This window comes from Canis lupus, chromosome 30, assembly GCF_011100685.1.
Source record: "Canis lupus familiaris isolate Mischka breed German Shepherd chromosome 30, alternate assembly UU_Cfam_GSD_1.0, whole genome shotgun sequence".
Lineage (NCBI taxonomy): Eukaryota > Metazoa > Chordata > Mammalia > Carnivora > Canidae > Canis > Canis lupus.
This window is the reverse complement of record NC_049251.1, coordinates 15885439-15905967: the sequence shown is the minus strand read 5'-3', so window position 1 is coordinate 15905967 and position 20529 is coordinate 15885439. Positions and strand designations below refer to the sequence as shown.

At 34.4% G+C, this 20529-nt stretch overlaps 2 protein-coding genes across 5 annotated transcripts in view; one reads left to right on the top strand and one right to left on the bottom strand.

Moving 5' to 3' along the window:
* Nucleotides 1–20529, top strand: part of FAM227B (family with sequence similarity 227 member B) — a 191103-nt gene that overhangs the window by 66611 nt on the left and 103963 nt on the right. The gene's annotated exons all lie outside the window — the stretch shown is intronic.
* The window catches only part of FGF7 (fibroblast growth factor 7), a 50370-nt gene continuing 41699 nt past the window's right edge, over nucleotides 11859–20529 (bottom strand). The window contains exons 2-3 of the mRNA NM_001003237.1: nucleotides 13359–13462; nucleotides 11859–12069 (exon numbers count right to left, since the gene is read on the bottom strand). Of these exons, the coding sequence (NP_001003237.1) occupies nucleotides 11875–12069; nucleotides 13359–13462 (299 nt within the window). The 3' untranslated portion in view covers nucleotides 11859–11874. The remainder of the gene's footprint in view (nucleotides 12070–13358; nucleotides 13463–20529) is intronic.

Genomic DNA, 20529 nt, shown 5'->3' with positions numbered 1-20529 from the left:
TTTTATAAGCTTATAAATACATTAAGGCTTAAAATTGTCATCATAGGATAAGAGATGTAGCTTACAAAGTTGTCATAGCCTTAATCCTTCATTCATGACTAATGTGAATGAGCTTTTAGATCCTTTCCTGGGATCAAATTTTAGTACATGAGAAGGAAAGAGGGAGAGACGTGAGTAGATGGGCCAGAAAAAGAGCAGAAGACTAAGGGAGAAAATTCATTTGTTTCCAAATTTTTTCTATAGATTCCTCTAGAAATAGCAATGGTTTGGGGAATTGGAAACCCACATTCTGGGGTCAAAATAATCCAGAAGTATACTGACAGCAAAGTGTTGGAATTTCTAATCCTCTGAAAGTAACTGGGCCTCCACTAGGAAGCACAGGTCTGCTATGCACCAGTGTTTTTGGCAGGGGAATTAAAAGTGTAGTTGTACCATTTCAAAAAGTCAAGAATTGCTTAAAGAGGGTTTGGGTTTGTTTTATTTTGTTTTTTACAAAGTAGTTTTTTCTGTAAATTTCTACTTAGATTGTGACTATTAGGAAATCTATGTGTTTATTTGAACTTTGAGGCTCTTAAATTTTTCTAGGGCCCTAGCCTACCTTTAAGGCTATCTTGTTGAGTTTTTATATTAGCTAGGAGTCAATGAGTACTTCTCCTCCACATAGTGTTTCAGAGATCGAGGCTATTTTCACCTTCTGGGGTCACCAGCCTATAGAACTGCAGTCATTAGAATTAATCTACACCAGGAGAATATGTGAGAACTAGGCACAGAATCTTAAAAGTCTTGGCAAAAGTTATAAATTTCCAAGTATAAAATAAATACTTCATAGGAATGTAATGTGAAGCATAGTGATTTAGTTAATAATACTGTTTTACATATTTGAAAGTAAGTAGGAGAGTGGATCTTGAAAGTTCTCATCATAAGAAAAAAAATTGTGTAACTATATATGGTGATGGATATATTGTGGACTTTTGGACTTATTGTGGACTTATTGTGGACTTATTGTGGACTTATTGTGGTCATTTTACAATATATTCATATATCAAATCATAATATTGTATACTTGAAATTAACAAATTATGTCAAGTATACATCAGTTTTAAAAAGTCTTGGCTCAGTAGTTACCCACATCACTCCAGTGAGAATAAGCCATGCCTATATTAAAGTGTAAGGAGGGCTGGAAAATAAAAATTCTTATTGGGAAGCTGCTACATAGTGACAACTCTGTACTATGGAAGGGGAAGCCACACATTTTGAAAGATAGCTAAGAATCTCTGCTACAGGTATTCAGTTAAAGAATAGTGTAGTAATCAGTTTTTCAATGCTTAGAGACTGCATAATAAGTCAGTGGTGATATTAACAAATGTAATTTTCATATCATATAAAGAAATGTGTAACATTTAGAAGACCTGCATAACTCACTGAACCAATATTTTTCAAAGACTGTCATATTATATTTTTTAAAATCATACACAATGACAGGTGGAGCTAGAGAGTATAATGCTAAGTGAAATAAGTCAGTCAGAGAAAGACAAATACCATAAAATTTCATTCATATATGGAATTTAAGAAACAAAACAAACAAGCAAAGGGTGAAAAAAAGAAGCAAACAAAAAAAAACAGACTCTTAACTATAGAGAACAAACTGATGGTTCCCAGAGGAGAGGTGGGTCAGGGAATGGGTTAAACGGGTGGTGGGGATTCAGGAGGGCACTTGTGATAAGCAAAAGTGATGTGTGGAAGTGCTGAATCTCTATATTGTGTACCTGGCACTAATATCAAATTATATTAACTAACTAGAATTTAAATAAAAGTTTTAAAAAAGAAAATAGTTATCTTTTCCAAAAAGATGCTATTTATTTTAACATGAAATGTGTTTATTATTCTTATTTTTAATGAACTAATGTTCGAGATTTCTCAGCTTTAATTTCTATTATAGGAAATACTAGTAGATACAAAATCCATAATTCTTATATTTTTAAGAATATAAAAGAGCCCTGAGACAAAAATGCCTGAGGGACACTGCCCTACAGGAAATCACTGTGAAGGGGCTTTCACCATGGCATTTGAGACCTACCATATCCTGCTTGCAGTTTAACAGCTTCTGTGTTGCTTATACTCAAGCTGGACTCAGGAATCACTATGGAGACTACCCTAGACATAAGACTCTGATAATTTATTTACTAGGCCATAAGTATGTTTTGATTTGGAAACTTTTCTGCAGTTACTAATGTTTCTTCAGCTCTGACATATTTAATTTGCACATAAAAGACTTAAATTCCTTTATGTTTTATATAACCTGTCTGGGCATTATGTTTCCACCTGAAAAAACTGACATGATTACATTAGATTGTTTCGTATTCCCCTCTTCTAACATTTTATTACTCTATTACTTCTATTTTTAGATGCTGAATAATCTTCCCAAGTGGTTGTTGACTATTGAGGTGGAATTAGCAATAGAGACTAGTGGCTTAGATTTATGATTTTAGAACTCTTCCTCCTCTATAGTTGTGTGCACGTGAGTGTGTGTGTGTGTGTGCGTGTGTAACTTATGTGTGTATCTTGTGTGTATAAATATGTTAATCTGTGTGCTGGAGGAATGCTAAGGCAGGTCAGGGGCAGAACTGGGGTAAAACATGAGTGTATATATAAACATGTGTGCATATATATGATTTTCAAGAAATAAAATAACCTATGCTCCATGTGTAATGCTGTCTCAGAATTGCTTCTTCTAATCCAAAACATATTTAAACCATAACTTTTCCTTCACATTTGAGATGTTTATTGTCATGTGGGCTTAACTTCTCCAAAATTTTAAACTAAAAAAAATGTTCTGTTTTTGTTTTTAATGAAATAGACAGCAGATAGTTAAAATTTGCCTTCCAAACCAAATGGCATATCTCCCTTTTTAGGACTGGAATGTAAGCAGTTATAGAATTTCAGTATCTGGAATGACTCAAGATTTACAAGCTAGCTCCCCTTAACCAGTGTGTTATTAGATTATTTACCAGACTAAAGTTTTAGTGTTCATTTCTCTTACTGTGGTACACCACCATATAACCTTTTAAACTCAGATAAAGATCGTTTTTGAAAAACTACTTTATACTTCTCTCCTAGTTTTTAAACCCAGTTTCTTTTCTTTATCTAAACTTTAAAGTTAAAATATGAAAATACTTCATGATTTTTATGGACTTAATTTAAACTACATGTAATAAAAAATCCTTATATTCAGTTAACATGTAACTTTCAAGTACCTATGTGTACATCATTGTACTTAGTGCTGGGGGAGATAGAAAAGAAAAATTGTTAGTATACTAGAAACTAGTCACTCCATGCACAAGTACTAGTTGATATTTAGCAAAGGACATGTTCCAAAAATAGTAATAGCCCAATGGGTTAGCTACTTGAACTTTAATTTGTATATCTCTGTCAATTTGCTACATCTTCACTGCCAGCAATGTCTAGGGACGATTAACAAAGAATCCTTAAAACTTGGAAATAAAGTAACTTTCTGAGAATTAAGCCAGTAAAATCTTGACATTGTGCTTTTCATTAATAAAATATTGAAAGAAAACCAAGAAATTTACATGGCTAAAGAGAGAGGAAAACCCAAGACACTAATAAGATGACCAGAGATATAAACTTCCAATGTGTTAGTAATTTAATAAGTTGTATTATTGTATTGTCTTTGGTTGTATTTTACACTATGTGGAGAAAGACTATATGAACAAAAGTGTGATAAAAAATACGTGGCACAAAATAAATGTAGCCTAAAGAACCAGAAGCCTGTATTGTTTTTACAGAACTATCCACACTGACCATTGTAAATTAGATTTTATAATAATTTCAGTAATATATTTTTCAAAATCATTTTACCTCCCTTTGCTTTGATGCCATGCTTACCAAATAACTTTCTAATTGCTAACTTAGTTTTTAGGATAATCTTCTATGGTCTGTCACAGGGTGACTGGCAAATGCCTCCCCCAGATATGTTGGTTTATTGATTAGTGGTAATGGTCAGAGGTGCTGGATAGCATGAAAAAAAAAAAAGTGAATTCTCATTGCATTAATGTAATTGAGTGACATGAAAAAGCCATGCTAAGGTGAAGTGAATAACAAGAATTTGAATGCTTCTGAGAGATTTAGTCACTGGTTTGAACAAAACAAGGTGGTATGTTTCTATGCATTTTTAACAACTACATTTGTATCCTGCTTAAATATTGGAATCATGCTTTGTATTGAGGTATGCTCATTATTCTGTCACTAAATTGGAATTGGTTTAACTGCTTATTTAGTGACCATTTACTGAGCGCTTACTCTGTGCTAGATACTTTCAGAGGTGCTTGGGATACACAACAGGTAAGATCATTTTCCTTATTAAAGTTATGGGTTGGTAAGGAGACAGACAATGGGACAAACACAGTGGACTAAGGAAACTATTAAGTTTATGTTAAACAGTGGTAAGGTGGAGCCAATTGTTTGACAGCTTTGGATGATATTTTTTAAGCAATTTAAATACAATAGGCAATCAAGAACCAATATGGATTTTTCAGGTGCCAAGTCACATAGTCAAAATAGTGTTTAAGGAATTAGGTAGTATCTGAGATTGGGAAATCATGAAACAGAAGAATGATTAAGGAACTATTGCTAACCTCTAGACATGAGATTATCAGGTTGTAGAAGGACCAAGAAAGAGATACATCTAAAGATGTTGAAAAAGTAGAAGCTGGCTGAGTGTTGTGAAATAAAGACAAGAATAAAGGCTGACTAAATTTTGAGTGTAAATATTAGAATGTTTATCTACTCCCATGCACTGTTGGTTGGAATACATATTTGGAAAAAGCTTTCTGAAAATCAGTTTTTCAATTTATGTTTTTAAAGGATTTTTTTTTTTTTGGTCTAATAATTTGATTTCCTGCAATCATCTTGAGAAAATAACCGGGGGCCCCTAGGTGGCTCAGTCGGCTAAGCATCTGCCTTCTGCTCAGGTCATAGTCCGAGTCTTGGGATTGAGTTTACATCAGGGGGGCCCCTTGCTCAGAGGAAATTCTGTTTCTCCCTCTCCCTCTGCTCTCCACAGCAGCCGCCCCCCACCCCATGCATGTGCATGCTCTCTCTTGCTCACTTGCCCTAAAATAAAGTCTTAGAAAAAGAAAATAATTAGAAATATAAAGTATATACCAAGAAACTCATATTTATGTTAGCGAAAAGTTTGAAACAATTGAAATAACCAACAATAGTTAAATACGGAAGAGTAAAATAGAGGTCTTCTCATCTATCTAGCCTGTCAGATCAATGAATTGGTTGATTAATAGAAAACTTTTGTTAAATTGATATATGTACACCTTCAATTTTTTTTTTTTTTACTTCAGATGTAACAATGTGCATTCATTTATCAGGTTTTCTGTGGGGCTATGGACTTTCCTATGATTAATATTATTCTAATAATTATCATGCCCACTAAACATTGCCAACAGTGTCCATTTCAAGTTTCTTTAAAACAGACTGAGAGGGCGGCTGGGGTGGCTCAGCGGTTTAGCACCTCCTTCAGTCCAGGGCGTGATCCTGGAGATCCGGGATCAAGTCCCAAGTCAGGCTCCCTGCATGGAATCTGCTTCTCCCTCTGCCTGTGTCTCTGTGCCTCTCTCTCTCTCTCTCTCTCTCTCTCTCTGTGTCTCTCATGAATGAATGAATAAATGAATGAATGAATGAATGAATGAATAAATAAATAAATAAATAAATAAATAAATAAATAAATAAATGACTGAGAATTCAATATCTGCCAAGGAATTTGAGTACATAATTCTGGATTGTTATTATTTTTCCCTGTTGTCTTGCCCACACCCAGTTTAACACCTAAGCTTTTAATCTCTTACCTTTTCCATCGCTACTCCATAGGCCACTCTAAAAACTTTAATTTCTATCCTGAGTAGTATGAGAAATAATTGCAGCTTTGAACAGAGGAATTGCAAGATCTGAGATACAACTTAACAGAATCACTGTGGCTGCTCTGTTTGAGGAAGGATTATGGCACATGTGGGGGTTCCCTTTGTGCACTTTATGCTCCATAATTGTCTGAATGCAAAAACAACCGTAGCTCTCTTTCCAGTGTTTGCATTTTCCTTTAGTTCCAACCATGAATAGCAAAAATATAGAGACATCTAGGAAAATCAGGGACCCAAGAAGCACTGCAGACTTTGAAAACATATTGGAAAATATGGAATTAGATGGAAAGCAGCATAAGGCTTTTCAGAGTGTTTAAGGAAGGAACAAAGATAAAGAACCAAGTTTAGTTCCTAGAGGGATTTCCATTCCCATTCCCACCCCCCAACCCCCAAATGGAGGTTAACTAATTGGTTCTCAAATGCATAGGCACTTTAGAATCTCTTGGGGAGCTTTAAAAATATCATTGCCTGTGCCCCATCCCAGATATATTGATACAATTGGCCTGGGCTGAGGCCTAGGCCGCATTGTCATTTTTTTTTTTAAGATTTTATTTATTTATTTATGACAAACACAGAGAGAGAGAGAGAGAGAGAGAGAGAGGCAGAGACAAGAGACACAGGCAGAGGGTGAAGCAGGCTCCACACAGGGAGCCCTACGTGGAACTCAATCCGGGACTCCAGGACCACGCCCTGGGTCGAAGGCAGGCACCAAACCGCTGAGCCATCCAGGGATCCCCTAGGCCGCATTGTCTTAAACAAAAAAATTTTCCCAGGTGATTAATATGCATCTAGCATTAAAATCAATAGTTCTTTAAGTCTTTTTAGGTCTTCTTTTCCTCACAGGGTCTTGTGCAACTTATGACAGACTGCCTCTACCATCTAGAATAAAACTCTATGGCTCAAGGAAATTGCAACTGGTATATATGACCATATTCTCATGAGGTAGGGAAGTGAAAGGGAGGACTAAAGGGATTTCAGGTTAAATCTGAAAGCTGGGTCATTTCCTTTATATAGAGGCAAAGTGATATTATTAGTTTTCCAGCTATATTAGGAGTTCTAAGGAGGCACAACTCAAGCTAATATGCAGTCTAGACTGTGGTTCCAACCTTTTCTCAATCATTCTTATGAGAATGGGCCATACAATATCCCACAGGGAAGTATCAAGAATGTTGCCTCAGAGAATATACCTATTTTTCTCTGCTGAATGGCTCACCAATGAAAACCATGAATTACTTTTAGTATGCCCTAAAGAATCCTGTCTTATGGTAGTGACCTTAAAAACATCCTATTTATTATTTGTGTTATACAGCCTTAAAGATGGCCTGCAATGATCCCTGCTTTTTGGTATTTATGCCTTTGTGTAATTCCCTTACCTTGTATAGGCAGAAGTAATGGGATATCACTTTCAAGATTAGGTTATAAAATATTGTGGCTTCCATTTTGGGCATTCTCTCTGATTCCTTGCTCTCTGAGAAACAAACTGCAATGTTTTAAGTAGTGCTATGGAAAGTTTCATGTGGTGAGAAAGTGATGTTTTGAGCCAACAACCAGTGAGGACCAAAGGTGGATTCGTTTCTAAGTTGAGCATTGAAATAATAGACGTCCACAGCCCTGGCCAGCACCTTGTTTGTAGCCTTAGGAGAGATTCTAACTAGTGACAACTAGCTAAACCATGTCCAGGTTCCTGACCTCATAAACCATAAGCTAATAAATATTTGCTGTTTTAAAACCAAACTTTAGATAAAGTTTTGGTTTTCTTTTTTTTTTTTTTTAAGATTTTATTTATTTATTCATGAGAGACAGAGAGAGAGAGGCAGAGACTCAGGCAGAGGGAGAAGCAGGCTCCATACAGGGAGCCCGATGTGGGACTTGATCCCAAGACTCTGGGATCATGCCCTGAGCTGAAGGCAGATGTCCAACGGCTGAGCCACCCAGGCATCCCAGTTTTGGTTTTCTTTATTTTTTTAAATTTTTTTAATAATAAATTTGTTTTTATTGGTGTTCAATTTACCAACATTCAGAATAACACCCAGTGCTCATCCCGTCAAGTGCCACCCTCAGTGCCCACCAACCAGTCACTCCCACCCCCTGCCCTCCTCCCCTTCCACCACCCCTAGTTCATTTCCCAGAGTTAGGAGTCTTCCGTGTTCTGTCTCCCTTTCTGATATTTCCTACCCATTTCTTCTCCCTTCCCCTCTATTCCCTTTCACTATTATTTATATTCCCCAAATGAATGAGACCATATAATGCTTGTCCTTGCCATGTGTCATCTGTGTGTAAAGTTGGATAATGAAAGGTACAGATCTCTTGTGTCATTCATGCCCAAGTATATGGCAGTAGGATAGTGGTGTGAATGAAGCTGCATGATAAACTTTGTACATCTTTCTGATATATCACTTTTGCTTATTGCTGTGAATTTTATATTAGAACAAACAAATGTATTATAGAATAAAATGCAAAAATCACATGAGTTTTAAGAGAAAAAAGATTTTCAAGATATTTTATGTGCCACCATTGTAATATTCCTTAGCTTCTCATACTCTACTTCTACTATTATTGTTCTTTCAGTGGAGAATTTTGAGAGATACTGATTTAGTGCATTTGTGGTTATAGAATTACTTTTACTACAGCTGCGGTGTCTTATAGTCAATCTGTATGTTCTTTGCAACTCTAGAGTACCAGAGGAGCAAACTCTAAGACATAGAAACTAAGAATTTAGCTCCAGCATCCCTTCTCCTTTACAATTAGGTTGATTTATAGCCAATTCAAAGGCTGATTTATACTATGGCTTTTTTATATAAAAATATTTTAGTTCACTAATTGAATTAAAAATGTCTTTTTATTACTTCTTTTTTTAACATTTCATATTCTTTCACTTAATTTTTGCCTTCCTTCTTGTTGGAAACCTATACATTTAACCAATTTTCTCTTTCAAAAAACATTTTAGAAAAGGTTACTCTGTTTATATGGATATTTGCTTACTGTTCCTCATTTGTAAATAAAAGGGCACATGAAAGAGTAGAACAGGAAACAGGATTTGAAATTGCACTGTTTCTTTCCTCCTTTTGAGTCAAATCATAACATTATGGACTACTTATTGTGTATGAAGTGAACTGCCAAAATGTAAGTTGCCTTTGCATGCAAACAGAAAGATCATATCTCAATGGAAAAAATATATATATATATATATAAAGAGAGAGAGAGAGAGAGAGCACGGTTTGGGAAGGGCGCAGAGGGAAAGAATCTTAAGAAGGCTCCACACCCAGCATGGGGTCTGACGTGGTGCTCCATCTCCAACCCGGAGATCATGGCCTGAGTCCAAATCAAAAGTCAGATACTTAACCAACTGAGACACCCGGGTGCCTCTCAATAGAAATTTTTTAAAGAAGGAGATTATTAGCTAATAATCCTAATAATCTAAGGTTAGGAAGTGCATGCTAAGTGATCTAGACTTTTTTGACATCTCTGTACCTAACCAGCTACTTTGGATGTATCACAATCTCAGTTTCCTGGTCTACAGATAAATACAAGGGACTAAGGCCCCTTCAGTTTTAAGATTCTAGAATTCTAAATGTATGTAACTAGTATAGATTTTATTTTCTAAAATTTGCATGATACGTTTTTTAAAAGGGGGAGGATAAACAGTGAGTTCAAAGTGTTTCTAGATACACTACTAGATTTAATTTCCTGCTAAATTTGGTTTGCTTAATTCAGCACTGCTGTGTGATTTGATTGTAACTCCATAGACAATTTGGTCCTAACATAGTTCATATCTTGTATGTATATACACTATTTCTGTTCAAAATCCTATATCATCATGTTTTGCCCTTACTTTTAAAGATGAAGATTAGTCTGTCTGAATTTTCTTTAATATTCAACCATTGAATAAATTCATAAAAATATTGATTATGGATAGACACTCTGCTAAGTGCTAAGGAAACAAATATGAGAAATATAGATTCTCCTCTGCCCTCAGTATTTTCACAAGACTCCAGCCACAGAAGCCTGATCCAGGAACCTAGCCTAGCAAGGTCCATGAATCAGAGAACAGTCCAGAATATCTTTCATAGCATGTCCTCAAAGTATATCTAAGGAAGAACAATTCTTTCTAGCTTCTTGCCACCTGGATGTATAGGTGAGTCACAAAAAGATCAAGTGAATCTGTTGTTCCTGTTGATTTAGCCTTTTTATTTAGCCTATAAATATGTTAGTTGATAATATTTATATACAATAAAGGGACTTGATGACAAATATTTTGAAATTAAAACCACGATGATTAGCATTCCAATAGTTTAATTTAGATAAATGTTGACTTCCTGTTGGTGAACACATAAAGTTTTACTAAATCTGCCAATTAAGGAATTATGAAGTAGAATTTATCATTCTGATAAGACTATTGTCTGTAGCCTGACCTCAAGCCTTCATGACATTCAGGTCCTTAAAGCCCTGACTATATATTCCATTTTGGGTATTGTGTTCCTGCTATCTAACAGGAAATTAACTCTCAATATGGCAGTATTTTGAATAGAAGAAATTTCTAGACATAGGAAAAATTATTAACTCTAAATATGGATATTTTAAAACTATGGCACTTTTCTATTCATGAACTCAAATATATTCTTTTTTCTCAAATATAATCTAACTTTAAAATCCTTTAAGTTTTTTTATTTGCAGTGATTTTACTTATATGATCCAATTTAATTGACGACAGTATGTGGCAAAACATATTTTGCATTTTTGTATTGTTCCCTGTGAGACATCTATTGTAAAAATTGCTGCAGGCTGTCATTTTTGTCTGCCATCCAGGATTTGCTGGCCCAAATGCTGTGTACTAGACTTGATATTGGTCATGAGGGGGAGGGGGGAACCTGCCGTTGAGCCAGACGGTTTTGTTATTGCTCTAGAATTAAAAGCATATGAAACAGATACAGCTTATTAAGGTTCTTTTTTATAAATAACATAAACTTAAATAACAAAACAATAAAGTTCAAATACAACTTAAAATAGAGTTTAATGCTGTAACCACAGAGAAAAAGCATGATTATTTGTGGGAAGAACATTATTAAAAGTCATATTCCCAAATATGAATTATACAAAAGATAGATTATGTTACTTGAAAAAAATGTAAAGATTTCTCAATTTTGCTTTTAGGGATTATAAGATGTTATTTTGTGGCAAGTGAGATGAAGTACAGTATTATCATTATTGCTATTTTACATACAAGATTTTTGAAAACATCCTTTTAGCAATACCCTTTCAGTTTGAGCAGCATTAGAATTTTCTTCTTGTTAATAGATACAAGCATATTCTAATATAATACTTTCGTAAAACTACCTATTTGATTCCACTCCATAGAATTTTTGAGAATATTCTCTTTTCTGATTAGATTTATATGGATTATAATTTTTCACCAGAAAGCCTTTCAAATACTGCCCATCTTCAATAGTTAGTATTGGCTTGATTATCTGACAAATCATTCCAGCAGCCTTTATGTCTGACATATCTTATATAACATCATCTGCATTATTATTATTATAGCAGCCATTTTATAAGCAGATAGGAATATTTAAATAATCATTATCAGATAATCAAATCTAACATACTCTTAAGGGTAAATTAATTTAAGAAAAAACATTACTATTACTAACATCATGATTGTACAACCAGTTTTACAATTTTTTACAACTTTTAGTTACTAAATCTGATTTTTGTGTATATTTTTCAAATCTTTCTTTAATGCAGTCTCTTAAAATAAACATACATGCGCAACAAGTCCAGCTTGATCAGTTTTTCAGTAGTTTTCCAGCCTTTCTTGGTTACTTAAAAAAAAAAAAAAAAAAAAGAAAGGAAAGAAAAGAGAAAAAGAAAGAAAACAGTCCACTTAAAGAAATCTCCCTGCTGGAACTGGTTTCTTATATACCATATATGATTATGTTATTGCCATAGGAAGAAAGTGGGCTGTTTTTTGTTCTTTCTTCGTTTTTTTCCCCCTTACAGGAACCCCCTTTTGATTTAAAGCAACAAACATTTCTCCTCCGCTGTGTGTCCATTTAGCTGATGCATATGTGTTGTAATGGTTTTCCAGAATTAATTCTTTGAAGTTGCAATCTTCATTGCATTCTTTCTGTTAAAACAACAAATAACATTATCCAAATGATTTTTAGAGGGATTCAAAGAATAAGAAGCAAGTAATATTTAGTAAAATTAAAACATATATGACCTTTTCTTTTTTTTTGAGTGGGCCTAATGCATTTTGTTAAATATAGGTTAGCATATTTGCAAAAAAAAAATAGATATCTTAAATTTTTTTAAAAGGATAAAATGATACATATTTAGTTATGCAACATATTTTCAAATATCTAACTTTTTGGCAGTTAGTTGCTGCTATTATTCTTTAGTATTAGGAACTATTTCACCCTAAGTAGCAGCTCTCATATTACCATGCCCATCACTCATTCCCTAACTGCTGAGATAAGATATAATTAGCAGAGCATCTGCCTCCTTGAGTTGAAGGACATATTTCACAACTTTTCTTCGTTTACTACTACACTGCTTGCAATGGTGATAGAAAATTAATTTTATTTGTTCATCCGTCCAACTATTCATTCAATCAGTCGTTCATTCAGTTAAATCTATGTTATTATGTAATTAGCCTGTGCCAGTTATGCTGGGCTGTGGGAATACAAAGGAAAGTCGATTATATTTTTTATGATGGAATGAACTGTTATATATTTCACATTGTAATAAAGTTGGAATAACATGAATGCTTACATTTCAAAGTCCATGAATGTGAGATTGATGTCGATAAACAAATGTCTGAATGTTTTTCCCAAGAATTTTCATGTCAGCAATGTATAGATTGTGTGAACTTCAACAAAAAGAGCTGTAATACTCTCAGAAGGAAATTTTAGATTACAAGTATCTAAAATGCACATGGAATCTCAGAGCTGGAAGTATCCTGAGAGGCTGGTTAATTCAGCTCATTTTGCAAATGAAGACACCCCAGCCCAGAGAGTTTAAGCAATTTGTCCAAGGTCCTGCAGAAAAACATTTTTCTCAATACTTGAATATAAAGTGTTTTAATGAAATTATTAAATTATATAATTGAAAGAAATTAGTTTCATCTTTACTTTTCAGAAAGGCAAGATGTTTTGGAGCACCCGGGTAGCTCAGTTGGTTGTGTCTGACTCTAGGTTTCAGCTCAGGTCATGATCTCAGGGTTGTGAGATCTGGCCTTCATTGGGCTCCACGCTGGGTATAAAGCCTCCTTGGGATTCTCTCTCTTTTCCTCTTCCTTTGCCCCTCCCCTACCTCTTCTCTCTTTTCTCTCTCTCCCCTCAAAAAAAAAAATGCAAGATGTTTTTGACACAAGTAAGTTCAAAAAATTAAGTCTAAACTATCAATTATCAATACCTTTGCATAGAGCTTTCCTTCCTTATTCATTGCAAGATAATATTCACTTTCCACCCCTTTGATTGCCACTATTCCAACTGCCACTGTCCTGATTTCCATGATATCTGCAAGAAATCACAGAGAGATTAGTCAGTTATTCGCTTAGCTTCACAGAGTATCCAATAATGAACATTTGTTCTTATTTCTTTTTTCAGTTGGAAGCTATTAAAATTATTAATGTGATTACTTACCCAGCCTGAGACTACCTACCCATAACACATACAAACACAAAAATAGTACTTATTAAATATGGTATATGCAACCTATTGATATTTTCTATAAAAAAAGATACCTGTATTCAAATAAATAGGTACATATTTAAGTTTCGTTTTTTCTTCCCTAGAATTACATTTGTAATTTACTATAATAATAAACATCATGATAACAGCTAATGTTTATTGATCTATACCACATTCTAAGAATTAAAATTTAAAACTCAGTATCTTCACAAAACACAACCACACTATTAGTCCCACCCCAGTAAAAATAGCATCTTCTTAACTTTTCTTCTGTACTCATTCTTAAAATTAGCCAGGTTTGAAATGATGCTTGACTTTCCCAGCTCCTATCCTTATGCCTTAGCTTCAACATCCATTGGGCCTAGAAGTTGAAGAAGTGGGCATAGCAAAAGGAATGAATAAATGGGAGAGAAATAATTTTAAACATTTCTGTCAAGTATATGTTGAGTATTTGTGTCATTTTTACTGAAAGAAGCTATATTTGACATTAAGGTGGTTCATTCCAATATTGTGCCCCACTTCCTAGAAGATTAACAAAATATAGAGGCAAAGGACAAAGGAATCAGCCTGAAAGAATTAAAAGAAATGCTTTCTTGAACTCAACAGCTTGCTGGGGAAAATCCCAGGATGTAAGGACACCAAGGGAACTATTTGGAGTGACTTGGGATATATTTGTTGTGTTTGTACTTCTGTCTGAATGGTCACCAATCATGTGCAATATAAATATAAATTTTCTTGGCTAGATATGAAAGTGAAAACCTTGAGATACTCTTTTCTATGCTACAGCTTATTAGAGAAGATAAGCATGTTTAGAGGGGACAGAAAAAAACTAATTCAGAAGGGAATCCACGAGGAAAAAAAATCTCAAGAGTCTAGGGAATCCAAACTATCATTAAGAATATAGCAAAAAGAATAAATTGGGTGGAAGAGAAATAAAAATACATGCGGAGTGCAGCATGCATGGCATGATTAAATGGCAATAAACTGTTTTCTTTAGAAATGAATAGTTATGCTGTTATAACCAACAATGATGAGTCTGGCTGTTCAGAAGCATTGGCAACAGTATCTCATGCTTTATGTAACAATAAGGAGAAAAGCTAGAGGAAATTGGTGGTTTCCTGACTGGAAAGCAGTACAACACAGGTTTGAGACAGCTTCCTAGGGGACTGAATATTCCTGACATGTATATCAAGACACGAAGAAGGCCTGGGGCAGATTTATCAAGCTAATAAATGATGGCCCATGTGGGAATGAATGGCTGCACCAGAAAAGACTGCAGATCTCTAGGGACACTGAGGTTCTGAATTGGAAAATGAAAGACATGAAAGCACAGATGTTTTCATTTCTTCTTCTACTTTAATCTCATGAGTTTAGAAGTGGGGGGGCGGGGAAAAGCTATGAAAGTAAATATCTGGCTATTAACAGTAGTGTTGAAAACAGAACTTGCCTTTCTGGCCCGTACTTTAGAGTAACTGAAAAAATGGGCTCCTGGACTTTTATGTGCATTTTGTAAAGAATACACCTGAGAGGAAAATGTAATTGAGGTACATTAGTTTAGTTAAGACTAGGTTTGTTTTGAACAAAATCATTTGTTTCTGCATCTAATAAACATTGGGAGAAGTGACAACTTTGCTCCACAAAAGCATTTGCAAGTTTCTGGGCTCCATTCAGCTCACTGTTCACTGTCACTTTGTTCTCATAAGACAAAGTAGAACATACATCCCAGTTGGAGAATGGAATAAAGGAAGAAAATATGGGTACAAAGGGATTCCGCTGGTTGCCTCCCGTGGAAGATTTCTGTGACAAGATTCCTGAGAATTTACAATGGTTGTAGAATATTTATAGCTAATGGCAAATTCAATGACATATTTTAGGCCAAATAATTTCAAAAGAAAATGTATATAAAATTTTTAAATAATCATTACATATTGTATCTAATGATGTAATATATATTATATAATGGTGTGTATATATATATATATATATAGTACAATATATATGTATACACACACACCATTATATATATAATGATTAAGATTTCCTAATCAACAATAAAGGCTTAACAAAAATCATAAAAAGCATTTAACATTTTTTTAACATTTAAAATAATATTATTTGCTGATACCAATTCTTAGCTTTAATGTGCCCAAGAGAGTGTATTTGGTCAGGGACGTAATTAAATGTTCTGATTGGCCTAATAACTACTAAACCACTGTCTTCCTTCATTTTAAACTTTAAAATAATTTTTAGTTTTCATGCTAACTCATCTATATTAATATGTATCCTCTCAACCTTTAAAATATAATTCAAGGAAAAGAAATATTCAAGGAACTGGGATGGGGGGATTTCTGTGTGATGAAGCAAAATTTTTTTCATTATTGACTCCTGAAAAGGCATAAAGGAACCGAAAATGCATATTACTAAGTAAAAGAGGCCAGTCTGAAAAGGCTACACACTGTATAATTCCAACTATATGGCATTCTGGAAAAGGCAGATAGTAAAAAGATTAGTGGTTGCCAGGGGTTGGAGGCAAGAGAGAAGGGTAAATAGACAAAGAAAGTGTTTTAGGGCAGTCAAAAATACTCTGCATGATAATATAATGGATACATGTCCAGACTCATAGAATGTACAACATCAAGAGTAAACCCTAATGTAAACTATGGACTTTGGGTGATAATGATGTATCAGTGCAGGTTTATTAATTGTACGGTGTGTGGGGGGGTGTTGATAATAAGGGAAGCTATACATATCTGGGGCGGAGGTATATTTAAAAAAATCTCTGTACTATTGCCTCATTTTTGCTATGAACCTAAAGCTGCTCCAAAAATAAGTTCTTAATGAAAAAAATTTAAACGGTAAAGTTAAAACACCTTAAAATCACAAATATTACTGGCAATATGAACAACGAATTAGCATTAATTACTTTTAAATATTTTATTTATTGGAGAGCACAAGCAGGGTAAAAATCGAGGAAGAGGGACAAGTAGGCACCCCACTGAGCATGGAGCCCAACGTGGGGGCTCCAACCCAGGATCCTGAGATCATGACCTAAATGGAGGTCAGAAAACCAACTGAGCCATCCACACTCCCCCAGCATTAATTTTTAAGATACATGAGGGGAGCACTTAAATTCTGAAAGTAAATTCTGGAGAATTTTTTTAAAAAGCAATAGCAGTTTATACCAAGTTTCCTCACTTATTAGAAGTGTGATACAGGTTTAAATAATAAATAGGCAAAAATATTTAGATAGATTTATGAATGTTAAGCCACAGGGGAAAAAAAAAAAACAGGCAAGTCATTTTGGGTATATTCTCTAGTTTGTAAGGGTGACATCCTAAGTAATTAATTGATTCTATTGTTGACAACATTGTTGACAAAAATATTAACAAGGCTAAATGGCCAATTTACTTGACCTATTGTTTCATTTCTCATGTTCTATTGTATGAGCTGACCTTTTTTTTCCCTTAACTCTATCATTCTGCTACCACAATCATTATGTTAACAATTGTACCCATGTAATATGTCTTACATCACAGGGAGCAAATTTGCTGTCACTTACACACATAAACTTCTCTTAGACATAAATTCAGATCCACAAAAAAGACAAACTCTTATATTTGTCTTATATAAGGCAATAGATAACACTGTAGACAAAAAAATCATGTACAGTAAGTTTGGTAGCTACCTTAATATCTGCATACTATATATGTTCTATTTTCTGACCAACTCCCTGGCTTTTTTTTTTTTTTTTAACTCCCTGGCTTTTGGTTTAAAGGGCAGGATTTCATAAGCTTACATAGTTCATTCTTCTGCAGATCTTTGTGGATCTGTAAAAACATTACTTCTTATTCTGTATTTGAACAAAAGAGTGGTAACTTTTGTTTCTTCATCCTTGTGTTTTCTGGAGTAAAAGCCACAGCACATGGGACAAACAGATTAGAAAGTCAGGGTTGTTAGGATACCAATTCTGCCATTACTTAATGTATTCCCAAGCAATCTACTTTTAGATCTGTTAATCTCCTTGTGAAAGATACTTTAAGGTACATCAATAAAAAATATTATTCATTCAGGAACCTTGCCATTTCCAAGTCTATCTTCATCCCAATTAAAGGTAGAACCTTTAAGGATGGAGCATCTTTTCATATGCTTATTTGCCATCTGTGTATCTACTTTGGTAAGATATCTGTTCATATATTTTGCCCACCTTTTAATTAGGTTGCTAAAAATCAAAAGATTTTATTTTTATATCCTTAACCCCAAAATGTGTAGGGATAAGTTTAACAATGTTCTTTACTTGGGGCGCCTGAGGAGCTCAGTCAGTTGAGCAGCAGTCTCCTGATTTCGGCTCAGGTTATGATTTCAGGGTCCTGGGATCAAACTTTCTCTTGAGGCTTGAGGCTTCTCTTTCTCTCCCTCTGCCCCTCCCCCTGCTCATGCACTCTTGCTCTCGCTCTCTCTCTCTAAAATAAATAAATCTTGAAACAAAATTTTAAAAAAAACTCTGAAGTTCTTTGCTTACTTAGTGTCAGAGTGAAACAAAAATCTGGTGGGCAGGGCCCAGAAGAAAGGGGTTTGGAGATGGACAAATAAGAATATGCTGTCATAACTGGACCTGAAAGGGAGGGTGTCCACATATAATTAACAATACTCCTACCATTCAACAGTTATAATTTATTGATAGTTGGTCCATAAAAGAAAAACCAGCAAACATTATAGGTTCAATTCCCTAATTACAACTGAGCATGAGACATACCCTAAACCTATGCATCAGTATTCTCCTTTTCATGTAACAGAAAATATAATATTGAATAAAGGCAAGAATAGCAGGAGTAAAAGGGACTTGAAGGAAAGGAAAATATTGACTTCATACAATTTTACAGTGGAAAGACCTTTGGAAACCAATCACTCCTTCTATCCTTAAATAGATACATTTAGTCAATTTTGAAGGTATTGCAAATATGTTGAATCAATACATTTCTTCAGTATTCTTTATTGTGTTAGTACAAATTTAACCTTATTGGATTCTGCTGCAAAGTAAATTATTTCCCTTACATCTTCCTTTAATGAACATGAAGGAGGTAACCTTTAGCAATGTATGCATATTATTCAAAATTGACTTTATGAAAAGTTATAAGGAAACAGACAAACATCAAATTATCTTAGGTTGAAATAAATTTGTTCCATCATGTAAGCAGAGTGATTGTTTAACATTGGAGACAAATCTCTTTTTTTAAGCTAATGTTGGATTAGGACCATTCAGTGGATATGCTGTACACATGCTGGCTTTAATGCCTGGAGACAGTGATTCAGTGTTTGAATTGGAAAAGAAGTGAGTTCACTTTCCTCACATCTCTTTATTATCTTTCACTCTAAGTAGGTGACACAAAGGACTTTGTGGAGATAGTAACCTCCAGCAGGTCCAGGTTCTCTTACTTTTCCCATGAACCCTAGAACCCACTACTGTAAATAACACAATTAATATATTTGGTTGATAATGCTAATCTTATCTTTGGATCACTCTACCCTTAAAAAAAAAAAGCATGCCCTGTAACTGTTAAATAATAGATCTAAGACAGAACCTTGGAATACACTAAAAGAAATTAGAAGACTAATGAAATCAAAGCCAGCAAGAAAGAAACACGAGTAGATAAATTATTACCAAAACCCGGGAAGTGTAATTCCCATCAAACCAGCATGAAACTCAAAACAGTTACATATGATTGCATAAGTGCTTGTATCAAATATAACTGAAATGTCCTGCATAAGAGAATTGATTCCACACCACCATTATCGTGGGGGCAGGGGGAGACAAATCTCATCAATCCTATATCTATTCTGTAATGATGCAAAAAACACTTAAATGATTTGTCAAAGTAAAAAGCATGTAGTTCATTTAGAGATTTATTCAGAAAACAAAGCATTTAAAAATCTTTAGAAAGTACATTAGTGTGTGGTACAGTGATGCCAATGTTTTCTTTTGAAAGAATTTAAGTTGCAACAGCTTATTTCAGCAGGGTTAGAGCTATGCCAGAATTAGAAACAAACTATTCAGCTGTGCAACAAATAGGATGATTCCAGTGGCATATTACTAACGTATGTCATGGGAACATCGTTGAATTGTATTGAACAGAGTTATATTTCTATGCTAGTTTCCTGACCTTTTCCGTATCATTTATGGTCTCTGGAATACAAAGGGGCTAGTTTTCTCACTGAATCAAACAGGAAGAAATACTCTTCTGCAATCCCTATAGGTTCTAAATTGTTATTCAGAAAGAGTTTTTTTTAATCTGATCATGTAGAATACTTACAATTGCTAAATACAACACTTTACTACATTCTAAAAATGGCTCCAAAATTATCACAACAGGTGCAGATGATATAATTCCAGAATATATGAGAAAAATATATCTTCCTATAACCTAGAAAATCTCCCCCATTTTCTGGCTTTTCCCAAAGTCTTAGGTGCCTTCAATAGGAGAGCAAAAGTTTCATTACCTAGGATTAGAGATAAGGTTGAAAATACAAATACAGTATGTACCCATACTGTGGCATAAGTGACTATATCTTCTCTGAAAGCAGAATTTGATATTGCTTGAAGGGCATGAGCACACGGTACCAAGAATGAAACTGAAAGGGAAAAATGGTCATAAAGGGAAGAAGATATGGAAACTTTCATTAACATTTTACTTACAGCTATCTCTAGAAGTCAAGACATTTAGGCTTCATCTTATATGTAAAGACACCAGTTTCGGAGATAAACCACACATCCACCTCATCCCTCTATTCTAACTATTAATATGTCCTGTGAATTTTTGCTGTGTGGTAGATATTTAATATTTTCTTTCCCTCTTTAACTTGTATTAAATGTTTTGCCACACAGACAATAAGATAAT